General features: G+C 49.3%; 1 protein-coding gene across 3 annotated transcripts; it reads left to right on the top strand.

Moving 5' to 3' along the window:
* Positions 1-462: 462 nt before the first annotated feature.
* Positions 463-10,409, top strand: MYCL (MYCL proto-oncogene, bHLH transcription factor). 3 transcript variants are annotated; one of them, XM_069223431.1, is made up of 3 exons: positions 463-561; positions 1,374-1,870; positions 8,259-10,409. In XM_069223431.1, the coding sequence occupies exons 2-3, from the start codon at positions 1,387-1,389 to the stop codon at positions 8,879-8,881; spliced, it is 1,107 nt and encodes a 368-aa protein (XP_069079532.1). In that variant the 5' UTR covers positions 463-561; positions 1,374-1,386; the 3' UTR covers positions 8,882-10,409. The 3 variants fall into 3 exon arrangements, with proteins under 3 accessions (XP_069079532.1, XP_069079533.1, XP_069079534.1); XM_069223432.1 differs by having other exon boundaries at positions 553-631; XM_069223433.1 differs by lacking the exon at positions 463-561 and adding an exon at positions 896-1,001.
* Positions 10,410-12,553: the final 2,144 nt, after the last annotated feature.

The raw sequence follows: 12,553 nt of genomic DNA, 5'->3' as shown, positions 1-12,553 counted from the left end.
TTGGTGTTAGTTGTGTTTGGCGGGTCTCACTCAGTTAGTGCGGATGCTTTCTGGCTCGGCCCTGCACGGTTCTTTTAGGATGGTTTAGTTCTCGTTGGTCTTGTTGAGTTCGACTCTGTATGGTTCGGTTCTAAAAGGCTTTGTTCGGTTCGGCTGACTTGGGTCCAGTTATGGTAGGTGGACTCAGTTCCTTCAGGTTCGGACTGGGCTCAGTTCTGTATATTCATGATAGCTTTGTTCTGATCGATCCGATTTGGATCAGCATTGTCCGGTTCTTTAGAAGTCCCTTTTGCGGGGCTCGGCATGGGTGGGTCACTTCCGGACGGGCGGTGCTCGGTCCGTTTCGGTGCTGTTCGGATGGGCTCGTCTGGCGCGGTTCTGTCTTTCACTGGTGAGTTTCCTGCTTGTTCTTTGTTTGACTCCAACATGTGCTCGGGCGGGGGAGGGGCGCGGGAGCATTAATGAGGGAGTGTCCTGGCTCGCCTGCCTCCGGCTCAGCTGCTATAAGTCGGCGCTGAAACAAAGCTCCCGAGCAGAGCACGCGAGAAAGCGCGGGCAGAGGTGAGAGACGGGAGCAGGGAAACGAGCGAGGGGGTCCGGGGACTGGGCACCACCGGCGTGGGGCGAGCCGGTACGAACCGGCGAAAAGTGGTTACTAGAGTCGCAGTGTTTGAAATAGTGTCTCCGCGCGGGCTTTTTGGAAGGCTCGCGTACTATACGGTTTCATATAGGAAAAGAACCGGGGGCGGGGTGCTTTTCTCGGAGATAAAGGGTTCCCAAAGCGTTTCTTATAAGCTTCGTTAATTAATAGGGCTTCAGTTTTTCTGATGGAGGGTGAGGTCTTCGGGATTGTTGTTGGGGGGGGGGGGGGGGGGGTTTAAGAGTGTATTTAGAAGGGTGGGTAGTCTATCATGCCGCTCGCTCACAGCGGTCTCTTCGTGAGAATATTTACCCTTTCTACACGCCGTTGTCTCCTTCAGAGACCTATCCCGGTGTTGCACGTGAGTCCCAATTTTACAAGATCGCCAGCTCTCCACCCCCTTCCTCTGCCTTCTGAATGTGGCTCTCACTTTACTATCTTTTCTCTTGAACGGCGTGCTCTCTCTGTGGTGTCTCCGCCACATGTCAAACTCTTGCATGTATCTTGGTAAAGTCCTTGCATGGCTTTCTTCCTTGTTCCCTCTTCAGAAATGTTGTATGTGTCGCCTCCGTGCTCATTGCTATGATCTCGCCCCCTTCTCGGGTCTGACCCAGTCCGTGTTTTTCCCGGGCTGGCACTTTCTTCCTGGTTGTCTTTGTCCTGCCCCCCTCCTACCCGTTTCCTAGTTTTCCTGGGCTCCTTCCCTGGCTGATTCTCTTCCTTGTCTCCGCAGGTCTTGCTCCAGGATGGAGTTGGATGCTCTTCAGCACTATTTCTATTTTTACGACACGGATCTCGAAGAGGACACCTCCCGCTCAGTGGCTCCCAGCGAGGATATCTGGAAAAAATTTGAGCTGGTACCCAGTCCCCGGCATCTGTCCGGACGCTCGAGTGGAGATGCTGGTGGCATGGCGCCCCTGGGAGCTGATCTGGGATGGGATCTCTCACCCCCCATGAAGGGGACAGGAAGATGGACTGGGGCCATGAGCTCCATGGTGCTGCTCAGGGACTGCATGTGGGGGGACTGCCTCTCCACACGTGGGTGCCTGGAGAAGGTATTCAATGAGCGGCTCTCGGGTGGCACCCCTAAAGCCCTCCCTGCGCCTAAACCCGAACCTGTTGCACCAGTCCCGGTAACCAAGAATCCGGAGCCGGCTGCCCTGCCTAGCACGCCTCCTCCTGATACAAAGCCCCCCATCTCGTCTGGATCAGATACCCCGAGTGACTCTGGTAAGCATGAGGATTCAGTCTGCATGCAAAATAAGGGTAACGCTGGCGACCAGAGATGGGTTCTGAATGAAAACTATTAAATGCACTTCTGAAATTGGAGGCCAGGGGCGACCAGGAACAGCTAGTACTTACAAAGCCAGTGTAAAGCTGAACCCGCATTAACAAACAGTACTGGGTGAGCAGGGGCGAAAAAGGAGCACTGTTTATTTCTACAGGGAAAGCATTATTATGAGGGCGCATTAGTTATGCGGCACTGGAGGGCCAAATTGCAGCAGGGTTACTAAATTGTGGCAATAAAAGGCCAAATAACGCAGCTCTTGTTGATAGTATTACCTCGTTATGTCTTTTTCATGAAATCCCTATTTAGGCACCGGTTTCACTTCATTAGAAGTAGGCTGACACTCTAGTATACAAGTAAGCAACAAAGATGAACAGTTAACTTGTGTGAAAGACGTTATGGAACTAAAATGTGGCTTGTTGAATTAGGGCACTCGATTATGCGGCATGTGAGGCAAATACATAGTTATTCGTAAAACGCTGCGACTGCAAAATCTCTTAATTCCAGTGACCCTGTCTGAAATAGTGGTTCGGCTAGACTTGGGTGACCAGAAAGATGAAAACTATGGCAGGCTGGGAACCAGGGATGGACCGAGGAGAAAGCTGCATCCTGAGGCTGGAAAACAGACATGCTAACTGGAAACTTGCAGCAAGAGTTCTGCTGGTACCAGTGGGAGACAGAACACTGTGGTCGGAAACAAAGGATAGACTGAGGCCACAGTAAGAGCTCCTGTACATGTGGAGACCAGGGGAGTAATGGGAAAGCTGGTAACCAGAAACGTCAAATATAGAGTGAGCAGGAGGAATGCTGCTTGCGACGGTGACACTCGAAGGCCCCTCATACAGTTGACATCCACCAGCGGGTGGGGTGGAGTGACAAACAGCCTCAAGTTTTGTTTGAGGGGAGACGGGGGCTGTGTGAGCATATCTGACAGTGAATACTGGTAAAGGTATAAAGCTGGGGAGTGGATAATTGTCAAGTGTGTTTGAGTAAGTTTTTAACCCCATGCATGACTGGGCAGGAAGTGACAATGTTGGGAAGTAAGCGTGTGGCTGAGACCTCCATTGTAGTTGAAAGCTATTAGGAGGGGTCCCTCCTTTGGCGGCCGGTGAGTGCAACCCCGAGTAGGAGCCAGTTTGTGTAACTGGGTTGTTGATAAAAGTAACTTTAGTCTGATAGATACTGCCCATCTCTGCACGCGCTATTTGGAATAAGCACGTGGCCATTGCCTCCCGCGCCAGTTCTCCTCGTCTCCTCTGGTCAGCCTCTGGTGGGATAATGCCTCGTGGCGGCATGTGTGTGACCCTCGGGTGGGCCAAGGTACACCGGGGCGGTAGTCTCAGATGGACTCCACGTACAGGTGTGAGCACATCGTGTGTGGGAACAGTTTAAGATGGGGCCTCGTGGACTCCATGGGTGGCTGGGTTTGACTTCCGTTGGAGTTTTGCCTTCACCTGGAAAGCTGTAGGCTTTACACCTTGTGTTAGGACCGGTTTCAGTACCTCTTGAGTACCTAACGTCATTGGCTAGGACGCGTAGTGTGGGGGGGGGGGCTGCTTGTGCGACCTACCCGTGAATGCTAGTTACAAGCGCCTTGACGCCGCTGGGCGGTCGCAGTGCAGAGCGATCTCAGGCTACCCACGCGTGCTGGCACTGAACTGCACAACTGTTGGTGTACCTGCCACAGCCTTTCCAGGAATACTGCTACCGAACATTGTGTTCGCCCCTCCCTGTGGGGGCCTGCAGAGCCACTTCAGGTCACGTGCATGTGCGACCCGCCCTTTCTCTCTCCCAAGTGTTGAAACTTTCTCCTGGAGTCGCGGGTGCTTTTCAACAGATAGAAACTGCTGACTAGCTGGTGAGGTTAAGGGCCTTAAAGTTTCTTCTAGATCAAAACAGGATCTCACATACGAGAAATGAGAGGATATAAAGATTATGAGCAATATTAGTGAGCTACTGCTCGATTATAATATTGAAAACACGTTTTGCTGTCCCTTCATAATAAATATGAATGAATACTTTTAGAATTCAGACTATTTTGCTTGTGCTCTCGGACCTGGTCAAAAAGGGCATTGCATTATAAATTCGAAGCTGTTGGAAACCCTTAAGATGTCCCTGACCTCAAACACTTTTGTTAGCAGGGTCCCCTCAACTTGGTTGCGTATATTTTTTGTGTACAGTGCTTAGTAAGCATTGGTGAACTACTTTGTTCAGTTGGTGACTTCAAGGGTCAATTGATAAGCCTCATAGCATCTGACTATATAACGCCCTCCAGATGTGTAGTTGCCTCCGACCTTGGCGGCGCGAGCTCTGAAGTTTCGGCCCAGCCTTGCGAGTCGGACAAGGCTTCTGGTGACTGAGCGCGACGTTCTTGCCCGTCCGTGAATCTGAATCTTCACTCTGGCCTCTTAGACCCCGTTAATCTTTCACTAGGGCCAGGCCCAGAACATTGTCCGTTACTGTTGGTCAGCTAGTATGTGGTCGAGTGTGCTGTGCAAGCTCAAAACCCGCTTTGTTCTATTATGACGGAACATAGCGCCCAGATGCCGTGGGGTGAGTGTGCTTAACCGATCTCAACTGTTAAGGTTGGTTTGTTTGTATTAGCTTGCCCACCTGGGGCGGAGTGGTGGGCGAAAAACTATGGACTAGGATGCTGCCGATGGCTTGCCAGTGCCCGGGACCACTGCGGGTGTTCCACCTAGTCCTAGCCTCTGCTGTACTCTCGAGGCCAGGTGTGCAACGAGTGGGAGAGGCGAGCCCACGGGGAATGTCTTCCTCCAGGGGCTTCTCTTCCCATGCATTCTGGGAAAGGATGCCACAAGCGCACTTAACGGGGGCTCCTAGTTTATATACACCATGCAGTGGTCAACTTCCATTTCAGTATATTGTTAAAATAGCCTCCCTAATGAGAACGTCGCTTATTGCGTTTTTTATTTTTACGTGGCGCTGCCCACGTTATCGACAACCAAGCGTTTTACATGGTCGTAGGACAGAACACCTAGTCAAGAGGATACATGGGTCTATTGACATTTTATCAAACCTAGGTGCAGGGTAAACGCTCTGTACTGTTAGTTTAGCAAATGGCTATTTGAGAAAACGCTAGTAATCCTAATCCTCTGGTGGGGTAAGGGAGCTACTTTGGTAGTTGCGGAAATAAGTGGCAAATATCCCCTCGCAATGTTGCATGTACAATGTGAGGTGACCAGTGGTGTGAGCGCGTTGCGTTGCGTGATATCCAGTGCCAGTGGGTGCCGTGTCTGGCACTTGCTGTCACGTGGCTTCGAGGGCGCGGACAGTCGCAGGAAGTGCACGCTCCCCTGCAGACAGGCTTGTTTGTGACCGTCCCCAGGGCGCGTGAGATGCAGCAGAGGGCGCTCGCGGGACCATCTCTGCTTCCTCACTGGTGCCACAAATGAGCACCTGCTCCTCAGTGGACACCGAGAACGCAGTGCGGTATCGGACGGAGACCGGAAGTTGTGGGTCGTGTCTGTTTATATATCACTTAATAGCTCTAATTTCAGATACTGGAAATGATGGGCTTTCTGATTTATCATTGTAGTTGTGCTCAGTGTAGCGCCCTCGGAAAGATAAGAGCCCGAGTCGTCAGAGGCTTGATAAGGATTCTCTCTTCCCACTCTAAGATTCCCATGCCCCCGCAACGGGTTCTCGGTCGCCCACCAGCCTGGGTTCTGGCTGACGCGGGTGGTGGGGTGAGGGCTCTTATGTAAACTGCTGGGTGTGACTGATGGAAAACAAACACAATTAAACTTACTTGTAATCACTTCCTTACCCCTTTAGAGGAGGGGGTCGGGCGCATCTTACCCAGAGGCGTTTTAAGGCATCGGCTAAGTGCCCGACCCCCGTCCCCCAAAAACATGATTTCACATACGAGAAACGTGGGAGGGGGACACAAATTATTTGCAATAGTATTGGTGCGCTGCTGTTACAATACTGAAACACTATCTCTGAAAATTAGATATAACTACATTTAGTATGTACACCAGTGTTTGTGCAGTGTCAGCGGCATGGCTTAAGAGGACGTGAAAGCTAAAATTGAATCACTGGTGCAAAATGTTTCTAGCGTGGGCTCCCTAAAAACACTTTGCCCACGGCCTCCGAAATCCTTACGATGTCCGTGCTCTCACCAGTGGTGGGGTGGCATGAGGGTGCTTGGGCAACTGATGTCAGGGTGTGGCCTATTGGGAGAGGTAGTATAGAAATACACGGGGTGGTGATAGGGTCGCGGGTGTTGCATTCTGAGAGCTATAGTAATGGGTGCCATAACACAAAATGGATCTGCCCCCTTTGCAGAATGCTTTTGGGGTGGACTTAACTCCCATGTCTCATTATTCACAGTGCTGAGGCTGAATGGGCCTGAAGGAGGTTGTTACTCTTCTGACTGGGTGTCCACGGGACGAAGACGGCGCGGGAATATATACTGTTGGGGATCAGGAGCTTGGCTTCTATGGTATTGGGTTCGCGGCGGGGGCTGTGGTAGTATAAGGCGCGTGGTGTGTTGATGATGGGCGTGGCTTGGTTAGTATGATTGGAGGGTGTGAGCTTCAGATTCCCAACAATCACTCGGACTGCTTTTTAAAATATATTCTATGAGAAGCAAGCAGGCGAGAAGTGGTGGCTGAAGGGCTAGTGGAAAGAGGAGTGCAGATGTTTAGGGGTACCTGAAACGCAATGTGCATCAAACTAATCGGTGTGGAAAAAATGTGTGTATTTTTAATTCCAAGTGAAGTCCGACAGACACTCCACATTACCCGACTGAAAGTACTAGTACACCTCTATTTATTACACAATATCTCCCCTCCGTTGCCTCTGATTATGGGGTCCTTGTGGTGGGAGGAGTGAGGCATGTGATAGTGAATGGAGCAGGCACTTGTTTTGATGCAGGGAGGGTCTTGGTGTAATACTTTTGGAGGGCTTGTTTAAAATTTGAATGGGGGGTGTGCGGGGATCCAAGGCACAAAGGAATGTGTGAAGCTGCCGAACAAAAGACTCATCTGCCGCAGAGGTCCCTTCCCCCACACCCTCCCGCCTCCCTGCAGCAGCTGAGTCCTGGAGCTTTTTGGGTGGGGGGCTCTCCGTCGGCTTTGTTCAGAACCGGTTGTTTGGCGGGATATGTGCAGATTGTACCTCCCTTAATGGGTCTCTGCCGACTCCCTCCCACCGCTATTATAATGGCTGCTTACTTACGACCACCCTTACTTATGGTAATGGAACCGGGGTAATCGCCCTATGGTCAAAAACCGGTTTACGTCTTTAGATGTGGATTGTGGCCCTCGTACAGTTTTAAGAATGTAACTCCTCCTTTAATGACTTGTGAATTGTGCTATTTCGAAGATATGTCACGTGTTGTGTTCATTAACATGTCTACGCCAGTGTCTTTGCATATTTTAAATATTTTGTGATGGTAAATCCAGACAGGCAAGGTTGCACCTTTAAAAGAGCACAGTGGTCTCTGGCTCCGCCCAAACGTGTTCTATCGTTATCACTCTATAATGGTACTTAAAGTGTCATTGTGCCTGCTATCGAGTCCCTTTAAAGCACGAGGAACAATTTTGCATCTCAAAAGTACACAATTGTCGCACGTTACGTTCTCACCAATGCTTTGTGTACAGAAAACTGCACTTTTTTTTTTTTTTCTTTCAACGAATCGGGGGTTTCGTATTTGAATAATGATTCAAAGTTCAAACCAGAACACTTTTCTGTGCGGTTACTTGTTTTGAATGCAGCTTGCAGTGTTGGAGATGGTGGTCGTTATTTGTCCAGATTCGTTTCAGCACTGTCTACAGTGCTGGGAGGGGGCATTGCACTGCTCGTCACTACCACAGTGCAGTGTGGTCTTGCTTGCTACAATGGTTGTTACTGTCGATGGGGAGACATGCTTATGTCTGCCCATATGTAGTCCGCGTGTTTCTAATAGCCATCCTGCCACTAAAAGGTGTTGGTGAGGTTAATACAAAACAATATAGCTTACTTTGGATATTTGTGGACTGAGACGTGGAAAAATTAAGCAAATGTTGTATACCTTAAAGTAGAAGAAACAGTCTTCAGACAAGCGTATGAGGTTTAGGCCGGCGAAGGTGAACTTACAAGTTTTTAGAAGTTTCCTGAAATTGGGGAGGGGCGGTTGAGTTCTTGGAAAACGGAAATTCACCGGTGAGCTGTATCCCCAAAGGATAGTTTCAATGGCTGATGGGTAAATAAGGTTGAATTTAATTTCGAAGATTTTAGGGAAAATGTATTGGGAACCTGTGCCACTTTCTGTACAAACGCATGACCATTTTTTTATTTGATTTTTTTCTCCTTGCCCCACAGACGACGATGACGAGATTGACGTGGTGACGGTTCAGAAGCGCCGGGCGCGGCAGGCGCGGCAGGCGCGGCAGCCAGTCATGATCACGGTACGAGCGGACCTGCTGGACCCATGCATGAAGCACTTCCATATCTCCATCCACCAGCAGCAGCACAACTATGCTGCCCGCATGCCCCAGGAGCCCCCCAGCCAGCAGCTCCCAGACTCCGCGGCCCCAGTGAAAGTGGAGCAGGAAGAGCCACCACTATCCCCCACCGAGACACTGTCCTCTTCGCTCCTGTCCCCGCCGGACACCCCAGAGACCCCCTCTCCCTTGTCTCCCAAAGGGAGCAGCAGCGGCTGTGGCAGCTCTGGCTCGGATGGAGAGGTGGTGAAGAAAAAGAACCATAATTTCATGGAGCGGAAGCGTAGGTATGACTTGCGCTCCCGCTTCTTGGCTCTGCGCGACGAGGTGCCTGGCCTAGCCACCACATCAAAGACCCCCAAAGTGGTGATCTTGGGCGAGGCTACGGCCTTTCTGCATTCCCTGGTTGTCCGCGAGAGGCGCCTGGCTCTGGAGAAACGGCAGCTGCAGGCCCGTCAGCGCCAACTGCGCAAGTTGATTTTGCGTCTCAAAGCCAAGTGAGGTGGGCAGACCGCGCCTTGTAAGGAACTTGCACGTTCTGGACATTAAAAGCGGTCACAGCCGGCCCTCTGCCTCAGAGTGCGCACACTGGAGCATTCTGGGTCCTGGGCACACTGGGGCGTTGTAGCCTAGCACACTGGAGCTTTCTGGGAAGGGCTCTCTACTGATGGCCTACTGTGCTCCATGTCTGGTTTCTTGGACTCCTCCCACGGGCTCACCAACCTCGAAATCTGCTGACGCCATGATGCACACAGGAGCAATTTGGATTCGGGGCTGTCCCAACTATTAAGACTGCACGTACTGCTGAAGAAAACCTCTTTAACTGGATATCCTATGTCTCCCACATTCAAAGAAGAAAAAACAAAAAACAGCAATAGAAGCCATTCTTGCACTTGACCTGCACAGGTCCAGAGGATTTTCGTTGCGGCTGATTTGACCTTTAACCTCATGAGGGATTATGGGAGCTGGGCTTTCAGTTTAACATTTGCCAGGACTAGCCAGCATGGCCTCTTTGTGTTGTAAACAAAAGGAGTAACTATTTCAAGCTTAGGGTAGAGAAATCTGGGCTCTCAGGGAGGGATTTTGATACCCCGCCCACTTTTTTTTTCTTTTTTTTTTTTTTTCAATGGGGACCAAGGGGCGTAGTGGGTCTATTTCCACGCACTGGGCTGGTAAGGGTGCAGTGGTACAAATAGTCTGCCCAACCCTCATATCACCTCCTTCATTGTTTTGGGACCTCGATCAGTTTAACTTGTCATTTTTTTTGCACAACTCGAACTTCCTGAGCTGGCTTCCACTACTTCAAACCTTTTTTACTGTACAAGTTTAAACAATTTACCCCTGTCCTGGGACGTACTTACGATCTTACTCCTCTTGAGATAATCAGCCATTCTCCTATGGGTATTTGGAAAAGGTGAGGGCATAATCTTAAGAGGTCTGGGGCCATGGCTATTAACTTGTCCCTGTTCTTGGAGGTCATTAACTTGTCCCTGTTCTTGGGGGGGCATTAACCGTATGATTGTATGTAGTCCAGCACTGAGATACTCTTTGAGCCTTTCTCCCACTTCTGCCCCTGACAACCCCAACTTTACTTCAGTGAAAGACTCGCAATCTAAGGGTATTTTTTTTATTTTTTTTTATTTCCTTTGTTTTAAAGGAATGGGTCCCACTCACAGAGGTGGGGTAGCCCTTGTTAGGTGTAATTTGCACCCATTATCTTTTTTTATTTTGGGGAGGGGTGAAGGTATCTATGCAAGGTTTGAGGAGCCCCTTTATGCACACTGATCACTAGGGGACACCATGGCTGTGCGATCAGTAATGTGCTTTTGAGGGGTGGGAGCAGGACGCACCCCCTCTGAAGGAAGGTTAGGTCTGCACCTCACTGTCACTTTATGGCTCACTTTATGATGTTTCTTTTCAGAATCTGCTGCTGAAACTGCCGCCTTTTTGTACTGGATGACATTTTGATACTTGTATTTTTGTACAACTTTGGTAAACTATTCACACATAAACCAAAAAAAAAAACCTCGATTTGTTCTGATTTACTTCTTGCGGTTGTGCTGCGATTTGGTGGGTGGGGGGATCTGGGAGGCATTGTTGGGTTTGCTGTGTTGGGCCCTCGGGAGGGAGTGGATTCAGTAGTGGGCACCCTGAAGAGGACGCGCTTTATGGGGTGTGTAAAGCAAGATGCACATGAAAGGAGGAATCCTTTAATTGGGCTTAAAGGGACACTACAGAAGTCCACCTAGGAGGTGGGTCACTGTAAAAGCTTGTGCTGTCAATAGGCAAAGGCTTATGTATTGCCCTCTCAGTACCCAGAGATCATCAGATTGCATTTGTTTTTCAAACAAGAGTATCCTAATGGGGCTCGAGGGTAGGTGGGAGGACACCCATCAGCCAAAGAAGCTCTATCCTGTTGAGTGAATAGCTCTAAACACAGAATCCAAGCTTAATAGTGTTTTGTTTTTTCACACCTGAAGACTCCTACTTAATACGGAAGCCCCAGTACAGAGCATACAATAAATTAAGAACTCCTAACTTCTCTGTAAGAGTCAAAAGCTTTAGGGTGTGCTTTTTTTCTGCTTTACTAATGATACGAGTGTACACTTGGTGTGATTTAGCCACAAATTGAGGCTTCTGATTGGACCTAAACTATTCGGACTTCATGTCTTTGCCATCTCTTATTCTCTGTGGCAACCCTCAACATTTCTAAAGGATAGCTACTGGGGGCAAGGCTCGGCAGCTCCAAATAACAATGGCCTACTAGGTAACACCTACTTCCTCTGTTGTAAACCAAAAGATCAATGCAACCCACAGGTCTCCAGGTGACGCAGCAGGACTCCGAACATAGTAAGTGTGACTATTACGGGGTTTTATATTCGCTCACCCATCCACCTACAAGTCACTTGTACCCTAACCGTCTACAAGTGTTAAAAGTAAGGCAAAAAATAATTCAGTGCTGGAGGGAATCAAACCATCTTGTATCTCAAATCCTATACATGAATTTAACATTTTCAATCCTTATGGCGCTTTTTTTTTTTTTTTTTTTAAATAGTGTTCACTTGGGGAGCTGAACAGAATGTAAGGAGGTTGCAGAACATAGTGAAAGACTTGCCAAGGCCCAATTACCGCCCCACAGGATTTAGCCATTTGGTCTTCTCAAGTAGCCCAGGGGGGCAGATTTATAGACGACCCCCACCCCAGTGGAAGTGTCATGCTAAGTAAACCTTCTGCCAGCCAGTTGAGTGCATTGTGATGGCCATTTTGCCTCCACCAGAACCATAAAAGCCTGTTTGCCAAGACTTGTGATTTCATGTGAAACGCAAGAGATAAAACAAAAATGACACCATAACCCATCCAAAATCTTAGTGTAGCTTTTACAGACCAGTTGATAGGGGTGCAACATAGTGTGGGGGCTGGCATATAAAGGGGAAGCAGCACAAGAGGAGGAATTATGCATGCATGGAGTCGATTGGGGAATGAAACGGGTGTTTAGGGGGTGGTTGGTGGGGGCGGGGGTAAAATGGGCCAGCAACGACTGGGGAGAAGGTAGAATGGGGAATGCAAAATGACAAGCAACTGAAAGATCTCCGTGTGAGCAGTGGAATGAGTGAAACAAGGAAGGAGTACTGGGGTCAGGGTAAGAGCAAAGACTCGATGAGGAAGTGAAGCCGGCACACACTGACCAACGAAGGAAATGAGTCAGTGAGCCAACCAGTGGTAAGCAACGGGCGGGCTCTGAGCCCATGCACACGAACAATGTCTTGCAAGCTACAGCGCATTCCTGTCTCGAACAAAACTTAAACTATTTTAAAAAGCGAGCAGTGGAAAGAAACCAGTCAAAAGGATTGGAAAGAGGCTATACACCAGGGCCGGTACAAAAAAGAGGAAGGCAAGCACTCCATAAATAAAAACCGTCTCCCAGTGGCAAGCACTAGGTGTGCTATATCTTACTGGAAGTTCACAAAAGGCCTCTCCCAACGAGGCAGTTTTGCAGTGAGACCTAATACTAGCACAAAGTGCTGCATAACTTGCTTCATTCTTGCTGCAAACTGAAGTGGCACTGGTTATAGTGCCTCTTGGCTGACTTGTAAAATATAAAACTTTGTTTCACATTTTCTGCCTTTTATCCCTGTACATGCCACAGGTCTATGGGCGTGAAGGAGGAGCTGG

Source organism: Pleurodeles waltl, chromosome 3_1 (genome assembly GCF_031143425.1).
Source record: "Pleurodeles waltl isolate 20211129_DDA chromosome 3_1, aPleWal1.hap1.20221129, whole genome shotgun sequence".
Taxonomy (NCBI): domain Eukaryota; kingdom Metazoa; phylum Chordata; class Amphibia; order Caudata; family Salamandridae; genus Pleurodeles; species Pleurodeles waltl.
Note: the sequence above shows the minus strand (reverse complement) of the source record. Positions and strands in the feature narration are given on the sequence as shown.